Source organism: Primulina eburnea, chromosome 17 (genome assembly GCF_022965805.1).
Source record: "Primulina eburnea isolate SZY01 chromosome 17, ASM2296580v1, whole genome shotgun sequence".
NCBI classification, from domain to species: Eukaryota; Viridiplantae; Streptophyta; class Magnoliopsida; order Lamiales; family Gesneriaceae; genus Primulina; species Primulina eburnea.
Window position 1 is genome coordinate 2069160 of NC_133117.1, and position 17649 is coordinate 2086808.

Below are 17649 nucleotides of genomic sequence, written 5' to 3' on the forward strand. Positions count from 1 at the left end.
GGTATACCGAAATATTCGGTATGGTATGTTACCGATACCGAAATATTTGGTACGATAACGGTATAAAATTTGAAATTTTCGGTATGTACCAAAATAATATATATAAATTAAAAAAATATATAATATTTTTAAATAATAAAGTTAAATTTTTAAAAAATATAAGGTAGTTTTTTTGGTATAAATGATATATATCGATACCGTACCAAAATAAATAATATAACTTCTGTTTGGACTCATCATGTTGGAATAGTCCAAATCAAAGTTTAACGAAACAACTCGACTCATAGTTTAAAATTTAAACTATTGAGAAGTCTTATATATGTCGTCTAATCTTACAGCTAGCTAGAGGACTGGATGTTGGGCCTCGACTTGTTAAAAAGCTGACAGACTTCAGAAATCACAGGGCCTCAGACATTTTTGCAAAGATAGTGGATGAAGAAGTCGTACATATTGCGGATAAAGTTTATTGGTGTTCATTGATGTCTTGAATCTCCAGACACATATTGTGGTTGGTGTTTATTGTCTTGATGGATTTGTTTTGTACATATCTTTCATGGTCTCTTTGACTGTCTTGATGAATTTGTTTAGTATTGCTGATCATTGGTCTTAGAATTACACGAGAATGAATTTTTTATATATACTTTCGTTATGACAGTATTTTATATTTATCGTACCGAAACTTCAGTACCGAATAGTCGGTATGATAACGGTATCATTTTTCTCATACTGCTATTTTCGGTACGGTATATGGTATCCGAAATTTCGGTACTTATCATTATAAAAAATTATCTCCCATAAATTAATATTTTTTGTATGAAAATTGATGAATAATAATCATTCACACATTTCTTTATCTTTAATTTGCTCTTCTATATCAACCTCTTAGCCATAGCTTTCCAAGCCGGCTCTGCTATTTAGTTTATCTCCATGGCCCACTTCCATAACGGCTGCTGCCGCCGTTTCCTGCTTCGCGCCGCCCCTATTGTTCCAAGTTTTCTCACATGAAGGGCACGTTTTAAGCGCTGCCGCCGCGGCCTTAGTCACTGGGTGCAAAAACTGCCGCAGCAACGGAGCCGCTGCCGCAGGTGGCGGTGGTGGGTTTTCTGTTTTAGCCGGTGATCGAAGCTCCAACAGTTGTCTCTTTAGTTGTCGATTCTCGTCGCTGAGCCTTTCGCAGTTCTTCTTCAAGAACTCGCGGTCTATCTCGGTTTGCTTCAGTTTTATCCTGCGTTCAAAATTACAATGCAAGAAACAACATAAATTTCTTTTTTATTATTCGAATCCGATTTAAGAAATGGAAGAAACATATTTAACAACCTTGCTCTTCGGTTCTGAAACCAAACTTCAACTTGTCTAGGTTTGAGATTCAATCTTTCTGCTAGTATCCGTTTCTGCGCCTGCATGCCCACCAAAATTTATTTTTTAATCTAATCTGAATTTTTACTTATTACAAAACCGTATTAAATTCTGTGATTTTGATATAAATCTTCCAAAATAATAATAAAATATACACCATTGTAAGAGAAGAGTGCTGTTCAAAACTCTCTTCAAGCAAAGTGATCTGATCCTTGTCGAGCCTCAGCTTCTTTCTGCTACAATTCTTGGAATAAGTTCTTTCACAATCATCGGCCTTGTTACCATTGAAAATCCTATTCTTGCTCCCTTGTTTTTCATCCACTTGCATGAATTTCGGGCTCGAGCTCGAATACTCGGTATCATGACCATTTTGGTGAAGTGGGATAGAAAGATCAAGAAAACACACCCTCTTATTCTTCTTCAAGTTATCCCTTTTCGGCCCATAAGTGGTTAAGCCTAATCCTAAGTCGAGCTCGAGTTTGATACTGGATGCTTCATCTTTCTCATCCATGGATGAAAAACAAGAGAAAATTGATTAGGGTGATTCTTGTTTTCCCTTCCTCTTCTCTTGTCAATGAGATGAGATTAGGAAGGTGTTAGCTTGAAGATTAATTTATATGGCTTTATTATGAGTTAATTAGTTAAATACATTTTAATTATGAATTTATTATATAGAGTAATTATTAATGTCAAAGAAAATAGGGCAATAATAATGGCATGCGTTAGGGTAATGACTAATTGGAGGAAACCAAACAAACTTAATTAGCCACTTAATGGAATCAATTAATTACTGTTTTGATAGAGATTAATGGCAATTTGACTCATCTTTTGTTAGCAAGAAGATCACAAGTTGGAATTAATGGGTTTTTTTTTTTTAATGCATTATTAAGTTATGTTATGTGAATTTGGTCAATTTGGTTAATTATTGTGATTTTAATCAACTTGTAAGTTGTAACCTTCAAGCATGACATAAGAAAATATCCATTGATTAGACTTATGGTGATGCATTAATTGTTTTTTTTTTTACATAAGACATATATTATATAGTATTTGTTGTATAAGTTATGTATGCTATTTTATTTATGTTTTGAATAAGACACATGCATGTGTTATTTTTTCTAATAATATTTGAAAATTTATATTGATTTTTCTTTTTCTTTTGGAAAGGGAGTGATGTATGATGTCAAGGGAAGTAAGTTTTGAAAGTGAAAAAGAAAATCATTTGAGAAATTAGTGACAAATTATATGAGGTTGCGATTGGATTTGATGGAGTATTTGAAGTAAAGATTTGAAATAACTTTATTTTGAGATGTATTTGAAATACACCATGTTGATTAAAAAAATTAATAAGTTGAGGTTTACAATCGATTGTCAAGTGGAGTTATCCAAACAAACTAATGGATTTGTTATCATGAACTTGAAATTTTAGCTTTAAAATCATAAATCCAAATGCAAATTTAGGTTTTATTATTGGATTGATGAATTTCAAATTCTTTGAATAGTTTGGATGAACAAATTAGTATGAAACTCAAATTCACTTTTTATAAAATTATGTAATTTCAATAATAATAATGACAGATCTGAAAAAAAACACAAAAGATGAGTAATTTGAAATCTGAAATCTGAAATATATAGTTCAAATCCCTCTTAGAACAAATCACTATTTCGAAATCAAATATTTTTCATCCAAGTACAACGTCAAATCTTTCTTATTGCATACTTCTCACTTTTCTTTTTTTGGTTAAGAGTCTAGGGAAATTAACTCCAATTTACACATTCTCGATAAAAAGCGAAAACTACTTTTTTGATCTTATATGTATGTTTTTTTACGGTTTTGGTCTTCTATGCTATCGGATTTTTGTTTTAGTCTAATATCTTTAGTTTTTTTACAGCAATTTTAGTCATTGTCATCGAAAGTACTGATCGTGACACTACACAAAATAGAGCAAAACGTCTAAAAGATTATATTAGAAAATATATTAAACACTCCATCCCAAATTACACACATCAAATCATGGACACTAAATAATACACTATTGGAGTCAAGTGTGAGTCATTTAAACTAATAATGCACTATTCATATGAAAAAGAAAAACTAAATAAATTTTTTATATATAATGCATTTGAATACATTCATTCCCTAACGTTTTTGTCTGATGATTGAGTTTAAATGTATATTCAATATTCAATTTCCACAGAGAATTGATTATATATATCCTAGCTAGATTTGGTTATGGTACATAATACTTTCAAAACTAGCCCACATTCCTCGAACTTTTTGCAGGTGCATAATACTCTCAAAACCAGCCACATTCCTCAAGTTTGTTCTGTGTAAAAGTCGACTACCAGCCTACACAGCTCTAGTCAGTGGGGCTGAAATTGGAAACGAACTGGCGTAATCGTCCCACGATCAGTTATCTATCAGAAGATGTTAGTTTTGGTGGTGATCCGTCATTTGAAAACTCGAAAAACCTCGTAAAAGTTCATGGCTGTGTCTTGTTTGTTTGTTGCATTGGATTTCCTGAATGAGTGGATACCTGCTTCAACAATTAAGCATTGATCTCTTCCCTCATGTTAATCATGTAGTATTCAATGTTAACAGCTAGGTGTACAGTTCGTCGAACTTTCGTTTCCATTTTTCATGCATAACATGATTCCACTTCCTTATCAAGTAGAAGTCCAACTTTACACCAAATATAAATGTTTGAACGTCAAGTTTCTTGATTGAAACATGGTGGAAAATGCACTAATAATAGTATTGACAGAATGATGGTATGAACATTTTCAATGTTAATATAAATTTCATGAAGATAATCAACTCACAAATAATTATAAATCAAATAATTTCTACCAGGAAAAATAAAATACAAAAATAAAAATGGAAAGAACCATTGCCTTTAAAGTCCCACTGCATGTTATAACAAAGTATACATCAAGATGATAACAACTCAAGTTTGATACATGTCTTATATTTTTTTTCCATAACTTCTTCTGTTATAACTATCCTTCATCTTCTGCGTCTCCAAGTCACCGAACACGCCGTATACGCCGATCTCGTCTTCGTAGCCATTATGTTCATTGTCACTAGCTTGATCAAGATCCATCAAATCTTCACCGTACCGAAAACTTTTGATCTTCGCATTCGATCCCTTGGGATTTGGTTCCTGCCCTTTAAGAAGGCTTACCACTTCCTTCATGTTAGGCCTTTTCTCTGCCTCAGTTTGAACACACAATGCAGCGACATTTACCGTCCTTATCAACTGATTTTCGTCGAAATTCCCCCGTAGCTTAGGATCTACGAGATCTCTGAACCTCCCTCTAGATATGAATGGCTCCGACCATTCCGTGATGGTCCGTTTAATGCCACCGGGAAGCTTCTCAATAGGCTTTCTTCCGGTGACCATCTCTAGCAGCAGAATTCCAAAGCTGTAGACATCACAACTCTCGGAAACCTTTCCCCACATCGCATACTCAGGCGCGAGGTATCCTAACGTGCCTTTTACTCGTGTAGTCATGTGACTAACGCCCTCCGGGATCAGCTTGGCGAACCCGAAATCCGCCACTAATGGATCAAAATTGGAGTCCAACAGCACATTGCTAGCCTTGATGTCTCTGTGAATGATATGGGGTGTCACCTCATGGTGCAAGTACCTAAATATCATGAGGGAACAAAGACACATTATTTCTATTTTCATATACAAATAATAAATCCTTTACTTGCACAAACAATTTATGGAAAATGTTTCCTTGAAATATATTTTAAAAATTAATCAAGAAACACATAAAGGTTTGGTTATGGTTTACTACAGAGACATTGTTTTTTTCTTTATTAAATTTTAAAATATAATTTGATGACATAATGTCATAATGAATAATTTTAAAATACAATAGAAAAGAGTTGTGGCTGAGTCTCGAATCCCAGACCTCGTCCTAAACCTGATATCTTGATGTCAGATGAGCTTTCAGCCATCGACACAACAAATTATTCAAATGTTAGCATGACAAGAATCTTACAACAAGCCTTCAGCAGATCCAAGTGCAATTTTCATTCTCTTCTTCCAATCAAGCTGAACTTCTCCAGCAAACTGACCATGTAAATGAGAGAGCAAGCTGAGATTCGGCATGTAGTCATATACGATGAGACGTTGATCGTTCCCGGCACAGTAGCCTCTAAGACCTAACAGATTCTTGTGTCTCACCCTTCCAAGTACCTCAACTTCCACGGCGAATTCCATTTCGGCTTTCGAGTTCATAGACTTCAGTTTCTTGACCGCTATCTGAATTTATATATACATGAAAAATTACAAAAAAAGTCAGCAGCAATAAAATATTTTCATATCCTAAACATGCAATCCTAATATTCATTTTTTTTCTAACCAAACTCCATTATATAACATTGCTCTTGGTAAAGGAGCGATGCGAATCTTGATTTCTTTAGTAATGGTGATATTGTGGAAATTTTGTGATTTTAATTTTTTCCACAAAAAATTCTGATGAAAATTTTGAAAAATCGAATCTTTAATTTATTTTGAATATCCCAAAGAACATGCATGGTTTATATAAATTTACTTGAAGTCCATCTGATGCTTTGCCCCAATACACACTCCCAAAGCCTCCTTCTCCGAGCTTGTAATCTTCACAGAAACCATTTGTAGCAGAATGCAGCTCCTTGTACGTGAAAATTCTCCATGTATTGCAATTTCCTCCACTGAATGTTAGCCTAAAAAAACCCCAAAAAATGAATATTCTTAAATTATATTATATATATGAAAAAAAACCAGATATATAAAAATAAAAATTATATATAATTTGTTTTTGAACGTACCCTTCCTCAACTTTTTCGGAATCACAGCAACTCAGGGATGAACCCATTGCTTGGCTTACAGGGTTTCTGAGTTCGAAATAAGACAAGTTTTAATTTCTTATAGATTTTCGATTGTTTTGAAGTAATATTTTCACTGATGATGCCAAATTTGTCATCCTCGAACTGGCACTGCCGCCCTCAGCCGGCGGAGCTTGTTAAGTTTAAAGCAATATAATAAAAAGAGTAGATCTACGATCTCACAAATTTTTATCTTCATAATAAAAAAATAATACGACTATTAACATAAAAGTAATATTTTTTTATGGATGACCCAAATAAGATATTCGTCTCATAAAATACAACCCCTGAGACTGTCTCACAGAAGTATTTGCATATAAAAAAACACGGGCTCAGAATCTAACTAAATTAAAGATTCAGGAAAATGATTTTTTTTTTTTTGTCAATTAAATTTTTTGACTTGGGGTTTTTGCCAATTAAGTTGTCAAAGTTTGGATTTGGTACAATAATTTTTAATTTTGGATTATTTTGATATAATTACTGATATGACATCAGACAACTCAACAATTAATGAACATTTTGTTGAGATCCAAATGCTTGAATTTAACTATATCAAAATTTCAGAAAATTAAATCCATCGCCAAGACATGATTGACGTATGCATTAATAGAGACATATATTATGATTGAGCTAAATAGTCAACAAGGAAACTAATCAAGAATAAGTTCTATTCTAAATAAACAATCAACATATATAAAGTGTAGTATAATAATAATTAAAAACAATTGCTAATATTTTGAACGACTAATTAAATTCTTTAGTTATCGATTATCGTAGTTAAATTTAATTTGCTCGACGACACATTAAATCACGATTAGGTCCTTTCAATTTTGTATCATGTTTTGTTATGGTGGATACAAAACTTATGATTTTTTTTTGCCATTTGGCTTAGTATGGATTGAAACTTCAGCCGTACGTTTTAAAAATGAAACATGTGTGTGTGTGTGTGTCTATATATATATATATATATATATATATATATATATATATATATATATATATATATATATATATATATATATATATATTTCATGTCTTTATTTTCAAGAATCGAGTTATTAATGAACATGCCTAATATTTTGAGTTGAGTTCAAACCCGAGGTATATATATATATATATATATATATATATATATATATATATATATATATATATATATATATATATATATATATATATATATATATATATATATATATATATTTCATGTCTTTATTTTCAAGAATCGAGTTATTAATGAACATGCCTAATATTTTGAGTTGAGTTCAAACCCGAGGTATAATATTTTTTCGTCTAATTTTTTGTTCGAGCTCGAATTTGACTATTTCGATGCCGGTCATCACCACCTGTTTGGATAGTCAACGTATTAAATAAATAACATATTAAATAAAAATAATTGTTTCCATTTATTAATATTTTGTTGTACAATATACAGGTCTAATTGTAAAATAGTATTATATTTTATTGCAACGTGGATACTCGTGGTGTTTATATGTACGTGTGTGTAAATGGAGCACGAAAAACACGAGACGATTTGCTTTCTGCATGTAGGGATGGTAAAGAGGCGGGATGTAGACGGGTTTGTAATCTCCATCTCCATCTTCGAATTGTTTCTCATCCCTCGTATCCGTCCATATTCCGGCTTTTTCCGGTTCGAGGAATCTCTTAACCTGAATCTGCGGGAATCATCTCCAACTTTGCTTCAAAAATAGAAATATGACGGGGAAGAGGCAGGTTCTAAGATTGGTTCAGGAATCGAAGAACCCGAACTTAATTTTACTAATAATAACAATAATAATATTAATTGTTATCATTGGGATGGATACGGAGATGAAGATGTTATCTTTGTACATATCTCAAACTATTTCAAGGATTCAAAAATATCTTTGAACCCGAATCCAAACCTAAAAATAGTCCCCAAACCCGTCTCATTTTGGGTTTTCCCCACCCGGTCCCGAGCCCACTCGAAAATTGTCATCCCTAGGTCGTAGTAATAGGTATTGCCATTGTCATGTTTTAAAAAAAAAATTGATGCTGAAACATATATCATAAAATGAAAAATGATTCCTTTTATTTAATTTGAAATGATTTCTCAAGTGTTTATTTATTGAATTATACAAGGTTATTTTCGGAATGCTAATTGAAATGCCAACTACAATTTTATATTACGTACTTCTGGTGGTGTAATGCGAGACGAATTAAAGGATGCAAGCCAAGATTCAAGGACAAAAACTTATGTGAGTCGGTCTCACGAGTCGTATTTTGTGAGATAGATATTTTATTTAAGTCATCCATGAAAAAGTATTTACTTTTTATGCTAAGAGTATTACTTTTTATTGTGAATATCGGTAGGGTTGACTCGTCTCACAGATAAAGATTTGTGAGACCGTCTGACAAGAGACCTACTCAGATTTAAAGAAAGAATATGGATTAATTTATTATTTGAACTGGAATCGGTGCGATATTGCTAGGAAAGAAATCATATGCATGTGCTATACCTTCACCTTGATATTCAAATGCTTATTAATTAATTAATTTTTTTTCCCATTTGTTTTTTTAATTTATCTTATGATTTTGTAGGAGATTAAAGAATTATATTGTAGATTCGAATATTTTTATTCATATATTGTAGACTAAGGTAATAATTAGTTGATTAGTTAGTTGAGTTGGTCATATAAAACAAGTTTTCATGACGAGCTAAAGCCGAAAATTAACGATCTAAATGATCAAAATCGTAACAAACTCAAATTGAAAGACCAATTTCACAATTTTCCCTTCAAATTAACCAATTTTCATTCACCATAAGATATTCACATATTTAGATATCAACTTTTTTCATGTCGATTGAATTAAACTGAAAATACAAAGATCAAAAGCTAGCAAAAATTTTAGATAGATCAGAATTAATATATTAACTCTAGATTAAGATATTCACATATTTAGATATCAGCTTTTTTCATAAGTTGATTCAGATCAGATATTCATCTTACAAAAATTTACTCATGAGACGATCTTACAAGAGTTCTTGAGCACGTTTAATAGCAAATTACCTTACGTTTGAAAATATGGGGAAGATGAGGAAAGAAGAACAAATAATCGATTTAGAATATTCCCACGAAACAAAAAACTCTACAAATCCAAATGACATGTCTCTATCGAAAAATAAACTATATTATATCCCAAGATATTGAATAATGCATTTAGCTATATATACATGTCACTAAATAAATTACATGTTTATGTAAGCTAGTGATTGACAAGGAGTTTGAGGAGAAAATGGGTGAAGATCGAGGACTAAAATTCTCATACTAAAAATTGGAATGACACACTTGTTTGTAATTTATTTATGTCGAAAAATATATAATTATATGTATAAAAGACATATATAAGTTTTATAAATTCATATATTATAAAACTATTAAATGAAATTTCCAGGATTTCATATTAAACCATTAAGTAATAATAACCAAATCACAAAAACTCCTATGAAACCATCTTACATCAATTTTGTGAGAGAAATCCGCTACCTGACCCAACTCATGATAAAATATTACATTTTATCGAGCGGATCGACCCGTCTCACATGAGATCTGCCTATGAACAACATGAACGAGTGTATATTGTTCGTCAGATGTGAGGACCATGATCTTAATATATAGATTGTATATCCGTCAAATCTTTCAAACAAACATAATATATAGTAAAAGCTCAAATCCTATCATTCACATATATATTTAAAGCTCAAATATATATAATCGGGTTTAATATTATTAGACAGTACAATATATAATTTTAAATCCAATTTTTATTGAAACTATTTTTCGGTAGATAGGGATTGAAAATGACTTATTGGCTGCAATACGGACACGGAGACTTAAATAAATCTCACCTTTTTTCACTCTCTTTTCTCTGATATATATATATATGCCTGTCTCTATAGCGAATGGGCAAATTCAATGCCAATTTGGTATATTGTCCCATCAAAACCCTCATCAATAACGAATCCGAACTATAACTGCTACCCACCAATAACAATTTTTTGTTTTAGTTGAGTCCTAATAATTATCATAATTATCAGACATAGCAATCGAAACATGATATTTTAATTAATATATAATATAAAAGATTTGAGTCGTATCATTCTGCTAGCTTGATAATTATCAGTCAGAGCAATCGAAACGTGATATTTTAATTAATGTACAATATAAAAGATTTGAGTTGTATCGTTCTGCCCGCTATAACTTTTAGTAAATAAGAAAACGTTTCATCCTACATTATTCAAACAGCAATATTCTAAAAAATTCGACATTTTGTTTTGTCCTTTTCCAAGAGAAAAATTCGATCAAAGCTTTTATTTGACTAACCTATAATATATATATATATATATATATAATATATATATATATATATATATATATATATATATATATATATATCATAACAATATCCAAGATAAATGAATCCATGATATGGAAAATTTAACGAAATGAAATTTAAAACTTTGGAAAAAATCTGGAATATCATCTTACATTATCTCATAACTATGCACACTTTTCTCCTTTATATATATATATAAAAACCTCAAATATCCTTGATCGTAAGTCATATATATATATATATATATATATATATATATATATATATATATATATATATATATATATATATAAACTTTAACAGAATGCCAGAAGTTAGCTAATTTAGCAGGTTTAAAGTACTATTAGCTTTAAATAATATATTACATCGTGGATGGATTCAGAGATTAGCAGAAAAGAGTGGACATGATTTACAACTAAAAGTAAATGAAAATATAGAATAAAGAAGTTAAAAAAAATTTAAATTACATGCCATGTTTTAGTCTAATAAATAAAGTAATTTTCAGGCCAACTTCCCTAATAATTACCTGTTATGCAAGGGATTTGATCCGGTTGGAACAAGCCGCTTATCTTCATCTGTAACCTTGGACGAATAATACCTGGAAAAATGCAGCATCGCTGATCTTGATGATGATATCTCAGTCTCCGATTCATCGGAAAACTTATGCATCTTCGGAGAAAGAAGGATGATCGATTCTCTTGCCGCAGCAGCTTTCGAGCTTAAGTTTGCTATCATGATTTGATGATGAATAAGAAGAACAAGTAAAAGTAAAATTAATACCCTCATTTTGGAGAAGGTTCATGCCAACAGCATCATTCAGCAATGAGTTGTTGATTATATAATATATATATATATATGAAAAAAATTGGTTGGTGACATATATATTTAAATATAATGTGTTTTGTAATAAGAAATTCGTGTATTAAAGACTGTTTAGGAACCGATGTCGGTACGACGGGCCATGCAAAAGTTACGTACGGTTCAAGGTCGATCGATCGAGTAGATTACGCAGGGCTAAGTCTAATGGTTACATTGTATAAAAGCATACAGATATTGTAATGTATAAGTTCTACATTAATATTTTGGGATTATACGCGTATAGCACATGCGGTTCAAGTGAGAAAATGGACTAGCTAGTCTATGTTACGGTCGGAGTTTTTTCTTTTATCTTTCGACGAGTCAAACTCAAATATTCAAAAGTTTGGTTTGGTTATATTGTTGGATCAATTTTATTTATATGAGCTTGTATGCGAATAATTATGTGTTGTGGGTTGTCTATTAAATTAAGCCCAAAATAAAGTGATCAACTAATGTTTCGGGTTATTGAGATTTAATGTATCTAACAGGTTGTGGGCATTTAATGTGCACATACGACATAAGTATAATTTTTGTTTTTATGATTAGCTAAAACTGAAATATCAGAAGATAATTATAAACATTATCTATATATGTATGGGTCATAGTCTCAGATCTCGCGTTATCATGTTCTCTATTATCTCCCATTTGAAGAGAAACTAAAGGATTCTCTCAAAAAAAGAGCGCGTAGATCTGAAAGATCAAGGCACATTCTAAAGAATTCAGAAATATGGCTTCAGGTACACTTCCACTTAAATTTTCAGTCAGATTCTTAATGATTCAGTACGATGGATTCTGCGGTTTATGAATTTTTTCCAACAATTATATCTCTACTTCAAACCATAGAATCGTGTGGTGACGACCCAATAAAATATTAAAGTATTTAATGTATCTATATCTAATGAGCCCATAAAACACAATGGGGAAAAGGGTTCGGTCGACCCTATATATCCCTGCGGACAGTGTTCGCAGGGGTCGATCCAAAGGCTCGGATTTTTCTGAGTCAAATTTTTTTTTTTTTTACAGTGAGGTGGACCCGTATCACTCATGTGGAGTGATCCGGGCCGTTCATTGTCCGTCAGGCAGTCAAACAAACCGGGGAAAAGGTTGGGAGAGTTAAGAGGCAATTACCATAAAAAGTGGGAGTCCTTCTGTAACCATTTATTATATCACAAAAATTTTTGTGCAACGATATCGCAAGTTAATTTTATGACATAAAATTTTTATTTGAGTTACTCATAAAAATATTAATTTTATTGTAAATATACATAGATTTGATCTGTCACACGCATAAAAAAATCCATATATTATATATATATATATATAGGTATATAATAACATTGATTACACTCGAAATGAATGTATTGGGTATGAAAGGGAAATGAAGCAACATGATTTCAACTCTTAGAGAAATTGGAAAAATACTTCCATTCAGTCTTTTTTCTGCCTTGAAACCTTCTCTGAATATAACCTGACACACAACTGCATGAATTAATTAATTAATTAATACCATGCGTTGCTATATGTACGACATCTCCTTTTTGCACGTCATAGCTATAATTATTGGGCAAATTTTTATTTTGATATTTCTACTCTTTTATTTTTATATATTTGACTATTAATTTCTTTAAAATATCATGAATTAATGTTAGTTATGTGATAATAAATTTTGGTCCCTTTCAAATAATTAATAATATATAGTTTAAAGCAAAGTTTCAGGTTTAGAATATTTCAGTGAAAATATGGGTAAATTGCATCAGCATTTGTGGTGGAAAATGAAATTAATTTTTTTTAAAAACCTTTCTGTAAAATCAATCGTATTTAAAACACGGGTTTTTCAAAATCAGACATAAAATCTCTTAAAAATTGAGTAAATATGCTTAAGTTTTAAGAACATGTTGAGTAAATGTGTGATTTTGAAAACACAAAGGTTTAAAAGACTATTAATTTTATATTGGGTGGAATAGTAGTTACAAGAATAACATTAAAAACTTAGCTTACAAGAATAATTTATTGCTAATTTTTGCATTAAATTTAGAGGACATATGTAATTATTTAATTTCAATATAATATTCTATTTGAATTCATATAGCAAGATTTATATTTATTTCTAATAACTTAAAATATTATTTTTTTCACGATCATAATTTTGAATATTTTTGGTTTGGTTAATTAATATTGCGATTGAACCAATTTGAATTTTCTTAATTAAAACTTTATATGAAAATTGTTAATTAATTTATTTGACCATATAAATTTAATTATCTAATGTTTTCTAATTTAACTTAAGCTTGCAAATGTCTACCAATGAGACATGAAGTTGTTGCAGTCTTCTCTCAGTCTCTCTCACGAGATCAACTTTACAAAGTTTTCTGTCGCTATTTTTGGCAAGACGCAAACAAATCATTAAAGGCATCATACTATGATTCAAGAAGTAACAAAGATAAAATTGCTTTTCATTCGAAATTTGAAAACAATTTGAATGTTAGAATCAAGAGAAACTATAAGTTGGGAGTATATTCATTCATTTGAGGTTGTCCTAACAAATTACAAATCTAAAAACTCTCAATTTTCTCAAGATTTTCAAGCACATATATTTGAACAATTCTTCAACCGCTCGGAAGCTACCACGTTCAAGTTCATTATAGATCATTAAAGATTAAACGTGGTTTTCTCACAACTTCTCAAATCGTCAATAAAATCTCAGCCGAGAGTTGTTTGAAATATGGGGATTTATTTACTCAAAATTGTTTTATTGTTGTTTAAGTAGAACTAAGAATTTGATTTTATCAAAGGATAAGTCCTAAATCGAAGTGAGTTTGTATAAACTATTGTGAAATGATTAAATTCATATATCATAATATATCAAGAATTCATGTCGAATTATCAAAAAATATAAATAATAATAAATGCGTACCAAAATCTATTGATTGATCTAGGTTCCAAGATAACAGATATTGATCACTTTATTCTTGACTTAGATGAGAGAATGAGAGATATCTATAATATATGTGTCGTATATATTCTATGTGCCTCGAGGACAGTAACTTTATATAATTTTAGTAGTGTTAAACCCATCATAAAAAAACTTAGTTAGACTGAGTTTCTATACATAAGGTGAATTATATCAATTTAATTAATACTTTGAGAACTCATAATTAATCAGATCGTCTTATTGAGTTTTTTATTAGATAACTTCTTCACGTAGAATTAATTAAATTATATGAACTCACGAAATAAGTCTCACATTTTTTTATAAATGTGATTGGACGTGTAGAATCGAAGGAAGTCAACGTAATTAACACGAATAATTTTGAATAAATATACACTGGAAAAATAGTTAGTGCCAGTGAATAATTTGAAGACAATGGTAGAAGTGATTATCGTTTTGATAATCCGCCATACGTAGAAGCTTAGACAAGAAAGCAAAGGAGATAAATATCTGCTGTAGCATTCATTATCTTCATAGCATCGCTCACTCACCAACCAACATAACAGATTTTTCATGCTTCGCCGAACTGTATTATTTTTCTTGGAACATTATCACATGCAAATTCCACGATTGATCCTCTCTTTTTGGCTAACCCCAAGCTTAACGTGTCCAACACGAATTTGCTATTGTCCCTAATCGCTTCCTAACCTTAAAAACCCGCAATTTCTTGGTATGGGTTGAAACGGGCTGTGTACAGAATCTTGATGGAGAGGGATAGTGATTTGGAGTCTGATCTGAGCGCTGAAGGTGATGAAGAGGAGGGAATTGGAGCTGGGTTAGGGTTTTTGTTGAGGCAGAGTGGTGGAGACCAATCGCCGTTCTGTGTAGACTCTCTTTTGCAGCCTGCGCCTTGTGGGTTTATTGTTGTCGACGCGTTGGAGCTGGATAATCCCATTATTTATGTCAATTCCGTGTTCGAGATGGTGACGGGATATCGTGCTGAGGAAGTTCTTGGACGTAATTGGTAAATCTTTTTTCTTTTTGTTTTCCCTTGCTGTGATTGTCTTTATTTCTTCCTAATTTTGCTTCGAGATTCATCTTCAAGTGACTGACTCTGTTTCATGCTGCTTTATTACTGATATATTGGTGCTGATTTCATGTGTATTTGGAAAATCTCTCCTTTTGTTTTTTGTTTTTATGTATGACACTCATGTCTCAACTTTGTCGAAATTTCTGTAGCCGCTTCTTGCAATGCAGAGGCCCATTTGCTAAGCAAAGGCATCCTCTTGTGAACTCCTCGGTAGTTGCTGACATGAGAAGATGCATTGAGAGAGGGATTGAGTTTCAAGGAGAACTATTGAATTTTAGAAAAGACGGATCCCCAATGATGAATAGGTTGCATATGACCCCGATATATGGTGATAATGAAACAATAACACATATAATTGCCATACAGGTCTTTGCAGAAGCAACCCTTGATTTGGGTCCACTACCTGGATCTTCGCTCTTGGAATCTGCGAGGGCATCTGCAAGGTTTAGATTTAATGTTTCTTCTTGCGAAGAGGTATTAGATGGGAGTCGGAATATTAGCAGTGGGATTTGTGGGATGATGCACTTAAGCGATGAAGTACTTTCTATGAACATCCTTTCACGACTTAGCCCAAGAGATATTACATCTATCTCCTCAGTTTGTCGGCGACTTTATGAGCTAACGAAGAATGAAGAACTGTGGCGAATGGTCTGTCAAAGTGCATGGGGTAGTGAAACAACTCGAGTATTAGAGGCTGTGCCTGGTGCTAAAAGATTAGGTTGGGGAAGATTGGCAAGGGAACTTACCACTCTTGAAGCAGCAGCGTGGAGAAAACTAACTGTTGGAGGTGCCGTTGAACCCTCCCGTTGCAACTTCAGTGCATGTGCTGTTGGGAATCGTGTTGTTCTTTTTGGTGGAGAAGGTGTCAACATGCAGCCCACAAATGATACCTTTGTATTAGATCTGAACTCCAGCAATCCCGAATGGAAATACGTCAAAGTGAGTTCTCCACCGCCTGCGCGATGGGGTCACACTCTTTCTTGTGTGAATGGTTCTCATCTCGTTCTATTTGGGGGCTGTGGTAGACAAGGCTTGCTCAATGATGTCTTTGTGTTGGATTTGGATGCCAAACACCCTACTTGGCGTGAAATCTCCGGCTTAGCTCCACCACTTCCTAGATCTTGGCATAGCTCCTGCACCCTCGATGGGACAAAGCTGATAGTCTCTGGTGGTTGTGCTGATTCTGGAGTTCTTTTGAGCGACACTTTCTTGCTTGATCTTTCAACGGAGAAACCCGTGTGGCGAGAGATACCAGTAGCATGGACTCCACCTTCACGTTTGGGTCACAGTTTATCTGTTTATGGTGGTAGGAAAATCTTGATGTTTGGAGGTCTTGCCAAAAGTGGTACTCTACGGTTCCGATCAAGTGATGTGTTCACCATGGATCTTAGCGAGGATGTGCCCTGTTGGAGATCTGTCACGGGCAGTGGAATGCCTGGTACTGGTAATCCAGGAGGCATAGCTCCTCCTCCTCGGCTTGATCATGTGGCTGTGAGTCTTCCTGGTGGTAGAATCCTCGTCTTCGGTGGCTCTGTGGCAGGTCTACATTCTGCATCTCAGCTCTATCTACTTGATCCAACTGAAGAGAAGCCAAACTGGAGAGTTTTAAACGTACCTGGGCGACCTCCAAGATTTGTGTGGGGACACGGTACATGTGTTGTTGGAGGGACAAGAGCTATAGTCCTTGGAGGTCAAACAGGGGAGGAGTGGATGCTGACTGAGATTCACGAACTGTCATTAGCAAGCTCTGTTATCTAATATGGACGGTGGGAAAAATGGACACACAGAAGGTTCTTCTCAGAAAAAAACATTATTTCGTGTTCAAGAAATTGACACCTATTCTAAGAATCCATTCCAGGGACGCCAAATCTGCATAAGAAAATGCATGACAGCAGGTCCAAGAAACCCAATCAGTACCTGTACGTAAATTTGTTCCCTCTCTGGGCACTTGGGCTCACTCCAGCCGATGGCTGAATCTCGGTTTGATGTTATGTTGCTGTGATTCATTAGTATTGATGTACGTACAGATGCATCGAACGCTTCTCATACAAGTTGAATTAAACTTTGACAATTTCCGATAGTCGGGTTGAAATTTTTGAGTCATCCTCATGACTCAACATGTCAATTTTCACAGGTTGATTTGAAATACAATCTTAT

The 17649-nt window shown here is 32.8% G+C and overlaps 3 protein-coding genes across 3 annotated transcripts; 1 reads left to right on the top strand and 2 right to left on the bottom strand.

Annotated features, from left to right (window-relative positions):
• Positions 1 to 768: 768 nt before the first annotated feature.
• LOC140818435 (homeobox-leucine zipper protein HOX18-like) lies at positions 769 to 2343 on the bottom strand. The gene is made up of 3 exons (XM_073178387.1): positions 1514 to 2343; positions 1318 to 1397; positions 769 to 1225 (listed from the first exon to the last, which is right to left on the bottom strand). The coding sequence occupies exons 1-3, from the start codon at positions 1865 to 1867 to the stop codon at positions 883 to 885; spliced, it is 777 nt and encodes a 258-aa protein (XP_073034488.1). The 5' UTR covers positions 1868 to 2343; the 3' UTR covers positions 769 to 882.
• Positions 2344 to 4255: 1912 nt separating this feature from the next.
• Positions 4256 to 6228, bottom strand: LOC140818434 (PTI1-like tyrosine-protein kinase At3g15890). Its single transcript, XM_073178386.1, has 4 exons — positions 6182 to 6228; positions 5926 to 6076; positions 5371 to 5633; positions 4256 to 5007 (listed from the first exon to the last, which is right to left on the bottom strand). Exons 1-4 carry the CDS (start codon positions 6226 to 6228, stop codon positions 4323 to 4325), a joined length of 1146 nt encoding a protein of 381 aa, XP_073034487.1. The 3' UTR covers positions 4256 to 4322.
• An 8625-nt stretch (positions 6229 to 14853) lies between these two features.
• On the top strand, positions 14854 to 17555 carry LOC140817760 (adagio protein 1-like). The gene is made up of 2 exons (XM_073177541.1): positions 14854 to 15426; positions 15642 to 17555. The coding sequence occupies exons 1-2, from the start codon at positions 15167 to 15169 to the stop codon at positions 17248 to 17250; spliced, it is 1869 nt and encodes a 622-aa protein (XP_073033642.1). The 5' UTR covers positions 14854 to 15166; the 3' UTR covers positions 17251 to 17555.
• Positions 17556 to 17649: the final 94 nt, after the last annotated feature.

Coding starts and splice junctions, on each gene's coding strand:
- LOC140818435 (XM_073178387.1), bottom strand. CDS start 1,867: ATGGATGAGAAAGATGAAGCATCCAGTATCAAACTCGAGCTCGACTTA. Junction 1,398..1,513: donor AGCACTCTTCTCTTACAATG/GTGTATATTTTA, acceptor GTGGGCATGCAG/GCGCAGAAACGGATACTAGC. Junction 1,226..1,317: donor TTTCAGAACCGAAGAGCAAG/GTTGTTAAATAT, acceptor TTTTGAACGCAG/GATAAAACTGAAGCAAACCG.
- LOC140818434 (XM_073178386.1), bottom strand. CDS start 6,228: ATGGGTTCATCCCTGAGTTGCTGTGATTCCGAAAAAGTTGAGGAAGG. Junction 5,634..5,925: donor AAGCATCAGATGGACTTCAA/GTAAATTTATAT, acceptor ATATAAATTCAG/ATAGCGGTCAAGAAACTGAA. Junction 5,008..5,370: donor GGATCTGCTGAAGGCTTGTT/GTAAGATTCTTG, acceptor CATGATATTTAG/GTACTTGCACCATGAGGTGA.
- LOC140817760 (XM_073177541.1), top strand. CDS start 15,167: ATGGAGAGGGATAGTGATTTGGAGTCTGATCTGAGCGCTGAAGGTGAT. Junction 15,427..15,641: donor GAAGTTCTTGGACGTAATTG/GTAAATCTTTTT, acceptor AAATTTCTGTAG/CCGCTTCTTGCAATGCAGAG.